The sequence below is a fragment of the Geotrypetes seraphini genome, chromosome 9, assembly GCF_902459505.1.
Source record: "Geotrypetes seraphini chromosome 9, aGeoSer1.1, whole genome shotgun sequence".
Taxonomy (NCBI): domain Eukaryota; kingdom Metazoa; phylum Chordata; class Amphibia; order Gymnophiona; family Dermophiidae; genus Geotrypetes; species Geotrypetes seraphini.
Genome location: NC_047092.1, coordinates 187,273,429 through 187,292,468, shown reverse-complemented (window position 1 = coordinate 187,292,468; position 19,040 = coordinate 187,273,429). Strand labels below are relative to the sequence as shown.

At 43.5% G+C, this 19,040-nt stretch overlaps 1 protein-coding gene across 2 annotated transcripts in view; it reads left to right on the top strand.

Annotated features, from left to right (window-relative positions):
- Nucleotides 1-19,040, top strand: part of ARMC9 (armadillo repeat containing 9) — a 157,457-nt gene that overhangs the window by 75,872 nt on the left and 62,545 nt on the right. For both annotated transcript variants that reach the window (XM_033958175.1, XM_033958174.1), the window contains 4 exons: nucleotides 625-717; nucleotides 13,036-13,126; nucleotides 14,627-14,750; nucleotides 18,707-18,846. In XM_033958175.1, coding sequence (XP_033814066.1) covers nucleotides 625-717; nucleotides 13,036-13,126; nucleotides 14,627-14,750; nucleotides 18,707-18,846 — 448 coding nt within the window. The remainder of the gene's footprint in view (nucleotides 1-624; nucleotides 718-13,035; nucleotides 13,127-14,626; nucleotides 14,751-18,706; nucleotides 18,847-19,040) is intronic.

Below are 19,040 nucleotides of genomic sequence, written 5' to 3'. Positions count from 1 at the left end.
TAAAAGCAGGAGGAAGTTGCTAGGTGCACAGAAAGTTTGTTTTGAAGGACTTGGAGAGATGTGTGATCCAAGGAGGAATTCATCAGGGGACACTCCTGCGTTAGCATATGCTAAATACTAAAGACACCCAGAGAAATATAATGGGTGCCTTTAGCATTTAGTGGGTACTAATCGTTAGCTCTCATTGATGAATTTCCCCCTAAATGCTTTAGTTCCGTTAGAGAAGGGACTCATAGACTGTGGGAGGCAGCCCAGCTAGCTCCCATTGTTGGCGGCAAACCTGGAACTTCAATGCTGGGCCATATCTGGTGACCAGTATTCAATTCAGGAAGTTTTTTGGCCACTAGAGACATAGACGGTTAAGCTGATATTCATATTTACGCTGGTCTATCTAGCCACTAAACGTAGCTGGTTAGCCGATGAATATGGCGCTAACTGGCTGTGTTACGCGACATAGCCAATAATCTGGCTAGCTACTAAGCAGTAATATTCAGGAGCCATCTCATCTAAGTGCTATTGAACTGGTGGGGTTAGACAATTCAAGAGTGACAGTTAGTTATCATGTTGTGTTTATTGCACTGCACTGCAGATTAATGTTATCCCTTTCTTCTTTCTCCCGAATAGCGCCTGACCAGGTCTCAGCCTGGGGAGCAGAGAGAGACGGTGCTGCAGGCTTACATCAGCAATGATCTGCTGAACTTTCACCACAATAAACAGGTCAGCCGGGCTTTGTTTGTTCATTCCGCTATTAGCAAGTCAGATTAAAACAATGGCCTAGATTCACTCTGCTCCGTGTCTGATCCGTTGCAGGCCGACTGATTCACAACGGGCCTGTATTCAAATGGGGCGATCGGACTATATGGATCGCCCTCCAGCGATTCAGATGCATTCGCCTGTAGATGGTCTGCGCATGCGTTTGATGTCCATGTTTTAAAATTTTTTTTTTTTACTCGTGAGCCCATGGTTTTAACCTGCAGGGAAAAGCAGAGAATCGGGGCAGAGAGCAGGGCTGGAAGCTGGCAGGGATTTCAGAGCAGCAATGGAGCAGGAAAGTCGGCAGGGACGTGTGCGATTGGTCCTCAGCAGTTGCTTGTTTTGAGATCAGCCAGCCCAGTCAGTGTTCCACCTTTTTTTTTTTTTTGTGAATTGCCGCCTGCTTATATTTGCATGCGCGGATCAGAATCGGATCGTGAGGCAGGTTAGTAAATCGGGTCCGGGTGACATAGGGGTTGGGACTTAGTGAATCTAGCCCTATGTAATTAAGCAAGTAAATCATTCTTGTTTACGCAGCCTGTGGCCTCCTCACTTCACTGAATTCTGTTGAGGTCATTTGTAATTCACAGAACTGGTTTAGCCAGGGAAGTCTGTTGGGTCCAGCAGGGCAGCAGCTGCTTCTTCCCATAATAAAAGTGAGGCCACAGAGCCAGAACCACTCCAGTGACAGCTGCAAGGAAAAGAGATGCCGAATCCAGCTTGCTGAGGGAGACATAGACTTAGTCCACTGATTTATTGTATTTGTGAATTTTATTCTTCTCTCTGTCGCTTAACTTTTTACAACCAGTGCTATTTCAAATAAATTAATGGAATTGAGCCTGCTTTGGCCAGCTGTGAGCAAGATTGATGCAATTATCTCAGTGGCCCTTAGCTTTAAACGCTTCTACATGAAGAAAAGATAGCACAGGAAACCAAAAACTTCAAGCCCTTTTTTAGATATATAAAAGGTAAGAAACCAGCAAGAGAGGCAGTGGGCCCTCTCGACGATCAAGGAAAGAAAGGGTCAATTAAGGAGGATAAACAAGTTGCCGATAGGTTAAATTCATTTTTTGCCTCTGTCTTCACAAATGAGGACATTTCAACAGTGCCAGACACAGGAAAGATATTTACCGGAGGCATAGAAGAAAGCCTCACAACAGTAAATGTGACGCATCCTGAGGGCGAACGACTGGCTGCGAGGATGGTGCAAGGAGATGAACTTTGGGTTCCTGCACCATGGAGAGGCATTGCAAGGATTACAGGGACCAGACGGGTTACACCTGACCAGAAGAGGGAAGAATGTCCTTGGACACCGCTTAGCCCGCCTACTTCACAAGGCTTTAAACTAGGTAAGTTGGGGGAGGGTACTGGCATAAACAACCTACTTGACGAGCTAAGCTACCAATTTCTTCTTGAGACTAAAGTAAGTAAACACTATAATTCAGGGTCACATTATAATTCTGGGTCACATTGTTTTGCTGGGGCTAAGGGGAGTACACATTGTAATTCTGGGTCTAAGGGGAGTTCACATTGTAATTCTGGATCTAGGAGGGGTGCACATTGTGATTCTGGGACTAGGAGAAGTACACATTGTAATTCTGGGTCCAGCAACAGAATACACACTGCAAACTGTATTATAGGAAGTCAAGTTGCTCAAGAGGGAATACCCCAACAGGGTACATACAATTCTGAGTCTGGGTTAGGCATAAACTGTAGTTCTGGGTATGGGGAGTCTGGGAAAGGTGCACGTTGCAGCTCTGAGTCTAGGAAGAGTACGAGACATGCAAATAATGCTAAAGGTGGCCTAGTTGCTATAGCAGGAATGTCCCCACTGAGACGTAACAAACATTCAACATGGAGGGCTATGTACGTCAACGCCCACAGTCTGGGAAACAAGATCCTGGAACTGGAAACAGAAATGACAAATGCCGACTTGGATGTGGTGGCGATATCTGAGACCTGGCTCACAGACTCCCACGGGTGGGACATGGTCATACCGGGTTACAACTTGCTTCGCCGGGACAGGGAGGGCAAAATGGGAGGAGGTGTAGCATTATATACTAAAGATGACATTAAAGTCACCAGAATCACAGATGTACGGTACACTGGGGAATCCCTTTGGGTAAATTTGGCCAGAGGGAAGGACAAATGCCTGTATCTTGGCGTAAGATACAGACCCCCAAGACAACAGGATGACCTAGATATGGAATTAATCGGAGATATAGAGAATATCACCTTGCGTGGGGACACAGTATTGTTAGGTGACTTCAACATGCCTGATGTGGATTGGGTCACGCTTTCCTCTGCTTCAGGCAGCAGCAGGAGGCTATTAAACTCCTTGAAGGGAGCAAGACTAAGGCAACTGGTGTTGGAACCAACAAGGGATCAGACAATCCTAGACCTGATACTTACCAATGGAGAAAGTGTCACAGAGGTCTCGGTGGGCGACACATTGGCCTCCAGCGACCACAACATGGTATGGTTCAATCTCAGGAAAAGTTTCACTAAATCTACCACACTGACCAAGGTCCTTAAATTCAAGGATACAAACTTCAAAGACATGGGGAACTTCGTTCACCAGGCGCTACAAAGCCAAGCAGAAACCGATAACGTGGAAGAAATGTGGTCAACTATGAAAGCCACCATACAGGAAGCAACAAACCGCTATGTTAAATCGGTAAGTAAACGGAGTAGGAACAATAAGCCACAGTGGTTCTCTGCGGAGATCTCGGACCTCATCAAGGAGAAGAAAAAAGCATTCATCTCTTACAAACAATCAGGGAAACAGGACTCCAGGGAAATCTATCTGGCCAAGTCAAAAGCAGTCAAAACAGCAGTTAGGGAGGCCAAATTCCGCTTGGAGGAGTCTTTAGCAAGGAACATAAAGAAAGGAGATAAATCCTTTTTCAGGTATATCAGTGACAGGAACAAGAACTCAGGTGGGATAGTACGCCTCAGGAAACCAGAGGGAGACTATGCAGAAACGGACTCGGAAAAAGCCCAACTGTTAAATGAATACTTCTGCTCAGTCTTCACCCGCAAGGCGCCGGGACTTGGTCCTCAGCTGCAGACAAGGGTTGACTCAGCTGATCCGTTTAGTAATTTCGAGTTTACGCCCAGCAATGTCTACTGCGAGCTGTCAAAGCTCAAGGTTAACAAGGCAATGGGGCCTGACAACCTACACCCCAGGGTGCTCAGGGAGTTGTGTGATGTCTTGGCGGAACCGCTATCCACGCTCTTCAATCTCTCCCTTAGTACAGGTAACGTCCCATTGGACTGGAAAATGGCTAATGTCATTCCACTTCATAAGAAAGGCTCCAAGATGGAGACAGCAAACTACAGACCGGTGAGTCTCACATCAATAGTGTGCAAACTAATGGAAACTCTAATCAAACGCCAATTGGATACGATCATGAATGAGGAGAATCTACGGGATCCCCGTCAACATGGATTTACCAAGGGGAGATCCTGCCAATCCAACCTGATCGGCTTCTTTGACTGGGTGACGAGAAAGCTGGATGTTGGGGAGTCCCTGGACATCGTATATCTGGACTTCAGCAAAGCATTCGATAGCGTACCACACCGCAGGTTGCTGAGCAAGATGAGTTCTATAGGATTGGGCGGCACGTTGACGAAATGGATTGGGAACTGGCTTGAGGGTAGGCTTCAGAGGGTAGTGGTGAATGGCACCCCCTCCGAAATGACGGAGGTGATCAGTGAAGTGCCACAGGGCTCCGTCCTGGGCCCGATCCTGTTCAACATCTACATAAGAGACTTGGCAGAAGGGCTCCAAGGTAAAATAACATTATTCGCTGATAAAGCCAAACTAAGCAATATAGTGGCCAAGAGTACAACAGACAAAAATTCAATGCCTGACAACATGATGCACGACCTACTACTACTGGAGCGCTGGTCTAGGTCCTGGCAACTCAGCTTCAATGCCATAAAATGCAAAGTCATGCACCTGGGCAGCCAAAATCCATGCAAGACTTACACCCTAAATGGCGAGATCCTAACAAGAACTGAAGCAGAACGTGACCTAGGGATGATCGTCAGTGAGGACATGAAGGCTGCCAATCAAGTGGAGCAAGCTTCCTCCAAAGCAAGGCAAATCATAGGTTGCATACGCAGGAGTTTCGTCAGCCGTAAGCCTGAAGTCATTATGCCATTGTATAGATCCATGGTGAGACCACACCTGGAGTACTGTGTGCAATTTTGGAGGCCGCATTACCGAAAAGATGTGCTGAGACTAGAGTCGGTCCAGAGAATGGCCACCCGGATGATCGCAGGTATCAAGGATCTCCCGTACGAGGAAAGGCTGGATAAGTTACAGCTCTACTCACTCGAGGAACACAGAGAGAGGGGAGACATGATCGAGACGTTCAAGTATCTCATGGGTCGCATCGAAGTGGAAGAAGATATCTTCCTTCTTAAGGGTCCCACGGCAACCAGGGGGCACCCGTGGAAAATCAGGGGAGGGAAACTGCACAGTGACACCAGGAAATTCTTTTTCACTGAAAGAGTGGTTGACCGCTGGAATAATCTTCCACTTCAGATCACTGAGGCCAGCAGTGTGCCTGATTTTAAGGCCAAATGGGATAGACACGTGGGATCTATTCACTGAGTTAGGTGGGGAAGGGTCATTGCGGTGGGCAGACTAGATGGGCCGTGGCCCTTATCTGCCGTCTATTTCTATGTTTCTATGTAAACTGAAAAGCGACAAATCCCCTGGACCGGATGGAATTCACTCGAGGGTATTAAAGGAACTTAAGGTCGAAATTGGTAAATTGCTACAATCTGTGGCTAATATGTCAATTAGAACCGGGCAAATATCAGAAGACTGGAGGATAGCAAATGTTATCCCAATTTTCAAAAAAGGATCAAGAGGTGATCCAGGGAACTATCGACCTGTGAGCCTCACTTCGGTTCCTGGGAAGATAATTGAAACACTGATTAAAGACAACATTGTACAACATTTGGAGGATTACAACCTAATAAGGGCTAGTCAACACGGATTCAGGAAAGGGAAGTCATGTTTGACAAATTTACTACAATTCTTCGAGAAAGTGAACAAACAAGTGGATAGTGGAGATTCAGTGGACATAGTTTACTTGGACTTCCAGAAAGCGTTTGACAAGGTTCCGCATGCAAGGCTTATGAAGAAACTACTAAGCCATGGAGTAGGAGGAGAAGTGCACAGATGGATCGGCAAGTGGTTGGAGAACAGAAAGCAGAGGGTTAACATAAATGGGAAATTCTCGGACTGGGAGAGGGTGACTAGCGGAGTGCCCCAGGGCTCGATTCTTGGGCCTATCTTGTTCAATATTTTTATAAATGACCTGGAGGAGGAAACAACTTGCAATATAATAAAGTTTGCAGACGATACAAAACTATGTCGGGCTGTTGACTCTCAAAGGGACTGCGAGGAACTCCAGAAGGATCTGAACAAGCTAGAAGCATGGGCAACAAAGTGGCAGATGAATTTTAACATAAACAAATGCAAGATGATGCATCTAGGAAAAAAAAACAAAGAACACGAGTATAAGATGTTGGGGGTGACATTAGCAAAATGCGAACAAGAAAGGGATTTGGGGGTACTGATTGACAGAACCCTAAAGCCTTCAGCACAATGTGCGGCGGCGGCGAAGAAAGCAAATAGGATGTTGGGCATGATTAAGAAGGGGATCACGAGTAGATCGGAAGATGTAATAATGCCACTTTATAGAGCAATGGTCAGACTTCAATTGGAATACTGTGTCCAAAACTGGTCTCCATACCTCAAGAAAGATATAATTCTGCTGGAAAGGGTACAGAGGAGAGCCACGAAACTTGTCAAGGGATTGGAGAATTTGAGCTACAAAAAGCGCCTTAGGAAATTGGGATTGTTTACCCTCGAGCAGAGAAGACTGAGAGGGGATTTAATAGAGACTTTTAAAATAATAAAGGGATTTGATAAAATCGACCAAGAAGAAGCATTGCTGACTTTTTCGGATGTGACACGGACAAGAGGTCACAGACTGAAACTGAGTGGCAGCAGGTTCAGGACGAATGTCAGGAAGTTCTTTTTTACACAGCGCGTGCTGGGAATTTGGAATGCTCTCCCGGAGGATGTTGTGACAGAGATTACTGTTCTGGGATTCAAGCGCAAGTTGGATGCACACCTTCTTGCAAATTGTATTGAGGGCTATGGTATATCTGGGTCTCCAATCAGGAGTACCTAAATGGGCTGCCGCGTGTGCGGATCACTGGACTGGATGGTCCTCGGTCTGATCCGGTGAGGGCTTTTCTTATGTTCTTATAAAAGCCTTCACACGTGCGTGCACACGCATGTCTCTTCCCAAACAAACATGCAATCGGTCAGGGATGGCACTTTCTTTCTGAGAGCATCATGGAGCTCATTATCAAAATATGAAATTCACTGCCTTTTCCTGTACCGCGCCACTGATTTGGAATTAGACTCCCAGGAGTTTTATGATTAGGTGCTTCCAAATGTGGCTTTAAGGTAGTTAATGGAGTTTTCTCAGAGGATTAAGACATAAGTAGTGGAGAGCCTCAGGGATATTGAATATATTATATACCTAGAAAGACTTTTTACAGAAACAAAAGGGGAAGAAATACAATCTATGGGAAGGAAAGGAAAGCTGGGGAGGGGAAAAGAACAGGAGGAGGAGGGGGGGAAGAAAAGACTACAAATCAAAGTCCAGCTGAGTCCTAACAACTGTAAACGTCCCTCCGGCCAGCAAGCCCACCTCTTCAAAATGGTCAGAGGCCAGCACCCTAAATGAGAATAGCCCTACCTGCGTACACTCTGGTTCAGCAGGAACTTGAAACCCTGGAGGGTGTTTTCCCCTATAACAGACTCCAGAAGAGCGTTCCAGAGAGTGCCCTCTCGTTCTCCCTACCTTGGAGAGGGTGAACAACCTGTCCTTAGCTACTAAGTCTATCCCCTTCAGTACCTTGAATGTTTCGATCATGTCCCCTCTCAATCTCCTCTGTTCCATCTAGGTGACTGTGTTTTGTGGATCATTTTGACCTGGTTATTCCATCTCATAAAATTTTACAGCATGAAATATTAAGAAAAAGTGTTTTCTCCTGTGCTGGGCTGAAGGAACCGAACAAGCTTCCAGTGTATCTTTGACAACATCTCATTTAGCAGATAAAATATGTCTCTTAATGAAGTAGCTCTCTAGTCAACAGATCAGAGCTCAAAATGGTTGAACAAAAGGATTCCCACAAAAGTACCTTAAATGTGCATTATATAAAAGGTTTATTTGATTCATTTCCTTTTATTTGGAAGGAGGAAGGAATAAAATATTTAGGTATTTGGATAAAAAATAAATTTGAAGAGACAATGAAAGTGAATGAAAAAACTTTATTACAAAAGGTTACAGAATAATGTGAACAATGGAATCCGTTGCATCTGTCTTGGTGGGGAAGAGTCCAAACTGTTAAGATGTTGATATTACCTGTTGTTTGTTACCAAACGGGTTTGATACCAGTTTTTTTTCAAGGGTCTTTCTATAAAAAGTTAAACAGTGTTTTGTCTAAATTTATTTGGCTGGGTAAAAGAGTAAGAATTGCTTTACTGTCCTTGAAAAAGCCAATTGTGGAGGGTGGGGTAAATTTTCCAAATTTCTATAGGTACCATCAATCCTATATTTTGCGCCAAGGTATGTATTGGGTCCTCCCAGAACTCATGGAAAAGCTACCGGATTGGTTATGGTTAGAATGGCAGCTCATGTTTCCTATTAGGCTTTGTCATCTTCTCAGTATTAAAATGCCTAGGTTACGGAAAAATAATAAGAATTTAATGGACACATGGAAAACTTAAAGATATATATATATTTTTTAAATCTTTATTCATTTTCAAATCTTACAACAAGTGTAAAATATTTAATCATATTTAATATATTAATAATTTAACACCTCTTCCAATTCAAAAATCTACATACCAAAATATTTGGCTAAACTCCAGGATCCAAATAGGCGGTTTTAAGATTGTCTGGAAGGATTGGATTAAAGCAGGTATACGAACCTAGATTTTTCACAGTTGCAATATAAATTTGGCCTTGATAAAAAAAACAAAGCTATAAATGGTTGCAACTGAAGCAGGCTATTCAGGGAGGGTTCCCTGAATGGAAATCTCTTAATCAATTTAGTTTAGATTTTTTATGCTTTCAGGCAGACTTTCTGGGTCACCAGGCCGCACAATGGTATAAATTATTATCTGGCTATTCGAATAAGAAACCAAAGACTGGACTTATTTGGAGCATTGAGATTAAGCATCAAATTAATGCATCTCAGTGGCCACGTATTTGGTCTTGGAGGATGAAATGTACAGTGTCTGCGTCTATGAGGCAAACATGGTTTTTCCTGTTGCATAGAGCACTCTGGACCCCTGTTCGTTTACAAAAATTGGATTGCTCTACGTCTAATAGATGTTGGCATTGTCACTAGAGAATGACACGGGGAAAAAAATCTGTCCCCGCCACCGCCCCGTCCCCGGCCCACCATCCTGCACCGCCCCGTCACCGCCGTTCCCTTCACCGCCCCGTCACCGTCACCGCCATCCCTTTCACCGCCTCGTCACCACCACTGCCATCCCCTTCACCGCCCCGTCACCGCCATCCCTTTCACCGCCCCGTCACCGCCACTGCCATCCCATTCACCGCCCCGTCACCGTCCCCGCAGCATCCATATAAGCCTTAGTACTGTAATATTTAGCTTATTCCTTTCTTATAAATCAAAGTTCCTGCTGCTGAACTAGAGAAAGAGATGTTCAGCTGGCAGGGCTTTGTTTATAAATTTTTATCAACACAACTAATATACTACTTTATCCTAAAGCAAAAAATAAATAAATAGAATTTTTTTTCTACCTTTGTTGTCTGGTTTCTGCTTTCCACATCTTCTCATTCAATTCCTTCCATCCACTGTGTGTCTTCTCTCTGCGTCTTCCATTTGCTGTTACTGTGCCTCTCCCTTCACCCCCCCCTCCAATTGGTCTAGCACCCATCTTCTTCCCTCCGCTCCCCCATAGTCTGGCATCTGTCTTCTTCCCATTCTGTCTTCCACATTTCCCTTCAGGGTCTGTTCCTCTCCACCCTCCTTCAATGTCTGCTCTATTCCTTTCCACAACCACCCTTCCCTCCCTCCTTTACCATCTGTTCCTTTCTACCACCCTTCAGCTCCTCTCGCATGGCCTATCTATCTACCTTCCTCCCTCTTATTTTCATGGCACGTTACAATGTAATTTGTGCAAGCCACTGGAGCCTGCGAGCTCGGTCCCTGTCCCATCCCCACAAACCATCTCGCTTCTGTGCTCCTATTTTCCCCATTTCTAATATCTCCCCTATGTATCTGCCATTGCCCCCTCCCCCTGTGTCCATATACCATCCCCATGGCATGTCCCCTTTATGTCTCTGTCCCTATGCCCCATGCACATAATTTCCCCTCTTTCTGTTACCTTCCTGTGTCCAGATTTCCCCTATCTTCCTCTTCCATACCAGTGTGTCAAACCCCATCTAGCTTTTTTCCCTCTTTCTTCCCGCCCCCCCCTGCTTCTAGCATCTGGCTCACCTGCTTGTCCTTCCCTTTCTTTCCTGCTGTGGGTTTTTCTTTCCGTTTTCATCCCCCGTTTTCTTCTGGAGTCAGATAAATTTTTCTTGTGGAGTCGGATGACAGCGGCCACCCGGAAGACCCTTGATACAGCGCCATAGCGCGAAACATGTCGGGTCTGGCTCCCGGGTTTTGGCAGGATGCAGAGATAAGTGCACAAGTATTATCAAATGCATATATGAATATATAAAAATACCAAAAAACGAATGTATAACAAAGCATACTAGTAAGCTATATCTATATATATATAAAATCGGAGGTATGTATGTGTGTATGTATGTGTGTGTGTGTGTATATGTGCCGCGATCACGCAAAAACGGCTTGACCGATTTGAACGAAACTTGGTATGCAGATCCCTCACTACCTGGGGTGATATGTTCTGGGGGTCTCGCGGCCCACAACTCTATGTTGCTTGCTCAAGGGTGGGTTCACCCAAGAATTTATATGTTCTTGCTCCAGGAGGTGAAACTAAAATTGTTGTTTATAATCACGTTTTGCGTTAGTTGTATTGTATTCATTTTGTCAAATATTTCACATTATAATTTGAATATTGTACTTTTTATTAAGCTGTAAAAAAATAATTTCATTCACCACTATAAAGTATCTTTATTTGAATCCATTTACAGTGTTATTGCTATAATTAACTACCCGTGCAACGCCGGGCCATCAGCTAGTAGAAACTAAAGATTGACAAATGCAGAACAGCCAATGTAATTCTTCCGCAGTTGCAAGGATTAACAGCGGTGGAGTGGTGGGACTGAGGCGTTCACATTTACTCATTTGAAAAGTTTTGATGTAAATCTGTCATTATCCGGTCCTATATTTAGATACTAGTTGAGATTGTTGGACGGATAGTAAAGACAAGACACTAGTAGCCGAACTATATTGAGATATGTGGTCAGGTCAGAATCTCAATCATTGGCTTGTACCTCGGAAATATCGATAATGTTTTTTTAAAATTAGTTTTAAATATTATAAATTATTCAAAATGTCAAACAATCAGAAAATGATAGTGCATACATTACAAACAGCACTTATCTTTTAAGTTGTAAGTAACAGCACTGCAGTTAAGACCCGACGGGGCTGCCGGCTTCGTCAGGGGATTTGCAAAGACAGTGCCTGAAATGTTAAAGAATAATTAGTTGCTTAAAGAATGTTTGAAATTTTAAAACAATCTTAACAAACAACAAACAACTTGCGGAACAGAATTTTACCTTCTCTCAAAATGGCGCCGGCAACTGTGAATGCCGAACCATTTAAAGAACCAATTGAAATGAGTTACGTCATGATGTAAAGGACATAACCCCTACAATTTATGTTTATTATTGTAATGTGTTCTTATACATTATTTTAATTGTTAATCATTCATGTCTATAAAAAATAGTTATTGCATTCCTTTGATGTTAATTATTCAAACTTTTGTCAATAAAACCTGTCCAGTCGATTTTATCATTTAGTCCTATCGGAAACAAAGATTGTAAAGTAAAAATCCAATAGGTTTCCCTTCGTTTGAGGGCTAGAGTCCTATCTCCTCCCCTATCGTTCTTCTTTATTACGTCAATGATAAATCCCTTCAGATTGTTGAATGTGTGTGAAGCATCCATACAATGTGGTACAAGTGGTTCTTTGGTGATTGCTCTTTTGATGTTAGATTTGTGTTTTCAAAGGTCTTGTCATGCCCACATAAATCTTGGGGCATGAAAATATGATCAGTTTGACAAGTACTGAAATTCTTGAGTTTATACACTTTTTGATCAATTGTGATATCGGCACTCAAGTCGTAAAAAGATAAGTGCCTTTTCATTTATATTGACAACACTATATATTAGCACTTTTGTAAGACTCAGCTCGATGAAAGATACCTTTGTCCTGCTTTAACTGTGGTAGATATCTATTATGATGGCACAGTGCAGGCATCTGAGAGCTTAGCCTAAAAATTATAAACTAAACTATTAAACAAAAAAAGGTTAAAGATTTATCCTAGTGCATTCAAATCAAGATAATGCTATAGACAGGACTGGTGTTTGGATTATCTGTCGATATATGTGACCTGTTTCCATTGTTAAGTATTTTTGTAATGTATGCACTATCATTATCTGATTGTTTGACATTTTGAATAATTTATAATATTTAAAACTTATTTAAAACTAATTTTAAAAAAACATCGATATTTCCGAGGTACAAGCCAATGATTGAGATTCTGACCTGACCATATATCTAGCAATATTCTGCTTGAAGTTAAGGTCTCTGAAGCTTATTTGCTTCAACATTACCCCTCCAAAATCTTACATTTTGGGGGCTAATCCTTACAGCAGGTACTGCACTCTAGAAAATGACACGGAGACAAATTTGTCTCTGTCCCCGCAGGATCTGTCTCCATCCCACAGGTGGGAAGGCTGCTTTTGGGCTTCCCCTGCCACTCAGCTGTTCGGGCTTCCCCAAACTGGCTCTGCACATGTGTCAAAATTGCTCTCAGAGCGTCTGGTCCAATGGGATTGCAGCAAATCTCTATGCAAATCATTTGCATGTAAATTTGTTGGAACATTGATTGCTATTCTACAATCGATGAAAAGATTGGCCAACTGCGACTCTCATGGTCTTAGGCTTGTTCAAGATGCAAGTTCTTGGGTTTTGTATATTAAGTTGCCTGTCCTCCCTCTTTTACAGAAAAATGTCCTGAACCTGCTACATTCCAAGAGTGAGGTGGTGCGACAGTACACAGCAAGGTTGATCAATGCTTTTGCTTCACTGGCAGAGGGTAAGAATGGAATCTGGGGGTTCCTTTTACTAAATTTTGTTAAAACCTTTTCAGTAGAGAATGACACGGGGACAAATTTCTCCCTATCCTCAGGGGAACTCATTTTCCCATCCCGGCAAGTTCTTTTCCTGTCCCTGCCCCATTCCTGCAAGCTTCATCCTCATCTGCACAAGCCTCAAACACTTTAAAATCATAACTGTTCGAGGCTTGTGTAGTTAAGGCAGAGCTGGGAGGAGAGTGTGGCACAGTGGCTAAAGCTACAGCCTCAGCACCCTGAGATTGTGGGTTCAAACCCACACTGTTCCTTCTGACCCTGGGCAAGTCACTTAATCCCTCCATTGCCCCAGGTAAAGTAGATAGATTGTGAACTCAGACAGGGAAAAATGCTTGAGTACCTGAATAAGTTCATGTAAACCATTTTGAGCTCTCCTGGGAGAACAGGATAGAAATAAATAAATGGATGAATAACAGAAATGAATAACAGGATGAATAAATAAATAAATAAATAAAGCTTACAGGAATGGGACAGTGACAAAACTTGACCAGACGGGAAAATTGAGTTCCTGCAGAGACAGGGATCAATTTGTCCCCATGCCATTCTCTACTTTGCAGTGTGTGGATATAGGCTAGAGACCATCCAGCCATGCCCCGATTCTCTAACTGCTGCTGTTGTTGGCAGCTGAACACGATGGCACTGGTTACAGTCGTGCCTCTGGCATAGGCCAGGGTTTTCAAGGCTTACCCTTGATGTGAATTGCACCTCCATAGGCATTTTAGGCCACCCAATACACCCACAGTGGCATTAGGCAGCCTAAAGAGGCACAATTCCAGAACTGAGTTTTTGGGCGCCTTGAAACTCATTTTTTTTTTAGTGCGCTTAGGAACTGTTTAGAGAATTTGGGCAGATAACACAGATGCACTTAACACCCCTTTCTGAAGTGGTATTAACTGCTCTGCTTTATCCACTGCATCTCCATCCCTCTCCCCCCCCCCCCCCATTCCAGTTTGTCAGTTACTTAACGATTACTTTGCGGTCAATGCCAAAAGGCTAAGCCACTGCTTGCCCTGGATCAGTGGCATGGAATGCTGCTTCCATTTGAATTTTTGCCAGGTACTAGTGACCTGGATTGGCATCCGTGAAGGTGGGATACTGGGCTGGATGGACCACTAGTCTGACTAGTAAGGCTATTCTTATGTTCTTAATAACTCTTAGCATGGATATGTACTGAATGCCGGCAATTTAATTCCTTATAAAGTTTAGAGCTTTGTTGAAGTGGGCTTTGAAATCTGCAGACGTCTAGACTGTCCTACTAGAGAACTAGTTTAGAGTGTGAGATAGAGTGAATGCGTCTTTCCTATTTTTGTATGAAGTTCTTTTCTGTATTAAGAAGCATTGGATATTTTAAATTGGAAACTGCTCTGCTCTGATAAAGGGTGAATGGTATCGAGTTTTTAAATGAGAAGGCAGGACCTTGACCCATCTCCTGACTCTGCTTCCAGGCCGAATCTACCTCTCTCAGAACCCACAATTACTGAGGACTCTAGAGGAAGCTCTGAAAGCTGAAGCGAAGGACTCCATCACCAGGGAGAATGTCTTGGGAGCTCTGCAAAAACTCAGCCTCAGGTAGTCACAGCAGCAGTCTGTCTGAGGGATTCTCATGGCCTGGGACCTGCTCTTTTTGTGGACTCATTTGAACAAAATGGCCACACAGACCCAGGCATGAATCCCATCTTAATTCCTTGAAATGTTATTGGGAGAACACCAATACCTCTGCCTTCATGCTTGCAGGCTCTTATAAATTCAAATACAGTAGATATTTCTGTGTTTGTACAGAATTAAGTGTTAAAGCGGGAGTTACACCTGGATCCTGTTCTTCAAAGTTCACTGCATTGATCTCTAGGCCACTTGCTGCTCTCTTAGGAGTGGCCAGAATGCCTGAAGCTGTGTCATTGAGTGTCACTTTCACTGGAAGATAAAGAAGGGGTCATGCCTTCATCCCTCTAGTGGTCAATCAGGGCACCTTCTTGTTTTTTTGGGCATGATTGATAAAAACCTCTTTTTTTGCCTTGGGCATTTCTTCCCATTTCATGGCCTAATTTTGGAGCCATCCTAGTCCTGCCCAAATGTCACACCCGCGCTCTCTGCGAACGCCCTGAGCCTTCGGGTAGTGACACAAGATTTGTTACTGGCGTGGTCCCTTTAGAATTAGGGTCTCCTTTCAAGTTGGCTGCCACTAGGCAAATGCCTAGCTAAGCTTATTCCCAAGGGCTTTGAAGAAAATCACGCTTGTCAGAATGGCCTTGGTGCAAAACATAAGTTTTTATTCGGCCACTGGCCGTGGAATCACTGTGCCACTGTGCCACCAGGTTTTCCTGGTAGCATGAACATCATACAAAAACCAAAAGAAAAAGTTCCTTTCACTCATGATCACTCAGTAATCAGCTCTGAATTTGCTTGGTAAACCACATACAGTCATTTAGCACTTCATGAGGCTTGGAGGTGAAACAGTTGGCAAAATAACTTTTCACTGTAGAGTTACAGAGGAGATATTCCTATTCATGCCTGAGAGACATTCTGTGTTTTCCTACAGGGCACTCACTCTCTCCTGCTGGGCTGGACTTTCTCTCTAGTCCCGAGCAGGCTTTGCCCTGAGAGGGTTAATCTCCTTTTCCCTACGAGGCATGCAGGCTAATTGAGTTAGTTAGTTGCTAGGGCAATCACTGCACAGCTGGGTGGTGTCCTGAAACTAGGAAACTCTGGGGTTTAAACTGGCCAGAATTACAGTCTGGTGTTTGGTTCAGCTGTGAAAATATCCTGAAGAGGAGATTACTGTAGCCTTTACAAATTCCAGCACACCAGCATGTGAAACTGCAGTACAGGATTATTCCCCCTGGTAATTCCCACAGTCATTAGCTCAAAGAGCAAACAGAGAAATACAGCCAGAAAGAAAACCCTTTTCACAGACCTTTTCCCAGGGTGTTCAGCTCTCCATTTCCTCTGGCCAGCTTTTCTGCATAGCCCTACTTTCCTCCAACATCATTGGCTCTGGGGGAAGGAATTCTGTAGCCAAATTACCAGGCTGTTCCTCAGTCATTACCCAGTCAGTGCTGAGGAACTGCTCTGCAAGGTCTGAGGCAAGCTCAGCCCCGTCCTGCCTCTGCTTTACTGCCAAGCCTCGATCTGCTCCTCCTCCTTCCTCCCCTTGCTCTCTGATGAGCCTGGCTTTAAGCTGAGGGAAAGAACCACTCCCCCTTGGCTTTGGATGGGGGAAGGGAATTCCTTCCTCAGCCCATGCCGTTTCTCTGAAGGGAAACTGCTTGTGAGCTTTCTGCCTTACAGGCATGGGACAATAGCAAGGCAGCTTCTTCCTGCCTGGCTTTGGGACTGCTTCAGGTAAGTCTAAGCCTTCCTGTTCTATTTCCATTTCTTCATTGTCACTCACCAGGTAGTCAGCTAATTTATTGTCCTAGGCACTGACCTGGTCAGCCCTTCTGCACTGGGGTTTGTATACTTTCCTTCCTTTCCCTGTGGCAAACCTTGGGAAAATCGTCCGTTTGTCACACAAAGCACACTTCCAACACTCCTCTGTGCTATTTGGAAGTTTGGATAAACTGTAGTGTGAAAGACCATCTAAATTTTGCCTTCTGAATGTTTTCTTATGTGAAATTCAGAGATAATAATTATCAAAACAAAAAAAAAATTGACCACTCTCCATAGGCAGTTCCCTATTGGAGTCAGTCCTTTGCTATATTCCAAATGTTTTCGGCAGGTGAACGTTTTTGGGGCCTTTTTTGAGATGTTCATCTGCTTTGAAAATGAGCGCCATAGGGGGGGCGTGGGTTCGAGGCGAACGAAGATGGCTGCGTGAGGGAACGGTTCCGTGGTGACAGGCAGCTTGATTTTAAAAAATAGCGGTAAAAGTTTAAGGGAAAGACAAAATTTGTGAGAGAGAAGAAGTATAAGTATGGCGTCAGGCAGACAAAGTAAATCTTCCGTGGCTGGAGCTGGTTCGGGGTCTATTAAAAGATCAAAAATTGACTCCACTTCCCCGCTGATGGTGCCGTTGTCAGCGGATGAAATCGATAATAGAGATCTCATGAGAGAAATACAGATGATAAAAGATATCGTTTTAGAAAATTCAAAAGACATAAAAGAGGTGAAAGGGGAGATAGTGTGTTTAACTAAAATGTTAAATGCAGTGGATTTGAAAATGGAATGTTTAGAAAAACGGGTGGAAAAATATGAAGAGGAAAACATATTGTATAAAAAGGATCATAAAGAAATTGAAGCATTAAGAAGGGATTTTGTAGACTTATCGAATCGTGCAAGAAGGAACAATTTGAGGGTTCTTGGCTTACCAGAAGAGATTGAAAAGGGTGATCCTATTACTTTTTTGATAAACTTCCTGCCTAAGATTCTACCAATTCAAAGTAAGTTTCTGTTGGAGATAGAAAGGGCGCATAGAATTCCAGCAAAGAGATTAAGCAGCCAAAAGGGACCGCGACCTTTAATATGTAAGCTACTTAGATATCAACAAGTAGAGGAGATTCTGAAATTAGCAAAGGAACATAAGAATATGAAATGTCAGGACGCAAAGATATTTATAGTCCCGGATTTTGCCAAGGAAACTGCATACAAAAGAAAACAGCTATTAGACTTACGTCCACAATTGAGAGCAATGGGTGCCAGGTTTGGATTAGTATACCCGGCTATAATGCGAGTGACTCATAATAACAAAACTCTAAGTTTTGAAGAAGCAGGGAAGTTAAAAGAATATGTTGATGAATGTGAAAGCCCGATGAATACCTCATGATCATTACATGAGTTTTCAGTCACTTTTGATATACCGCCTTTCTGTGGCTACAGTGAAAGCCATTTACCTATTACATACAGGGGAAGCAGAGGGTTAAGTGGCTTGTCTAGAATCGCAAGGAACTGCAGTGGGAACTGGACCCAGTTCCCCTGGTTCTTAGGCCACTGTACTAACCATTAGGCAATGAATACCTCATAATTGGCTTTAATTGGACTTAATTGAAAGTTAGATGTACAACTTGTAAAGCGCAATTCTATAAAAAGTAGGCACTTAGTCCAAAGCACATAGTTAAAAGTGGGTGTGGTTAGGAGGTGGATCATTTGCATGTTTTTGAGTTAGGCGTCTGTTTATGACATAGGCAGCACTGTGCGCACCCTGGCATAAATGCAGTCCGCCTAAAAGTTAGGAAATTTAGCGACACCTAAGGTCACGATTCCACGAGACTTGATAGAATCACACTTAGCGCAACATATATAAATGATGCTGAAGATACGTGGACATCTTTCTCTCCTCCTTTGGGAAATGTGGTTGTGGCCACATCCCTCCATTTTATTAACAAGATCAATTTATTTTGTAGCTGATATGGATGACAAGTTTTTCCCTCAGTAGCTGGTTTTTCTCATTGAACAATGGCCACTCCAAGCTCTGGAAATGCTCCAGCTGTGAAGAAGGCAATCTCCTCATTCTGCCTCCATAACCGAAAAAGCAGCAGGTGCCAGCTGTGAGTAGAATAATGCTAACCCGCTGTCCTCCTTTCTGCTTTCAGACGTGCCCTGCAGTCTGATATGATCAGAGCTGGCATCGTTTTGTGGCTGGTTGATGTCCTTGAGGATACAGACTGCCTCTCCGACTACACAGTGGAGTACTCTGTGGCCCTTCTCATGAACCTCTGCCTCCGGAGTGCAGGTCAGTGGGATTTTCCTCTTTGCATTCAGTTTTTGGGCTAATCCTTCCCTCCACAACTTGTCCTCTGCACCTAAATGTTCTCAGTGGTGGAACAACCAGTACCTTTCTGTGATAGGTGAGGGCTCCCTTTGTAACACAGTTGTAAAGTGTTACATTCAGGACTGCATCACCTTGATAAAACATTTTGTTTGATT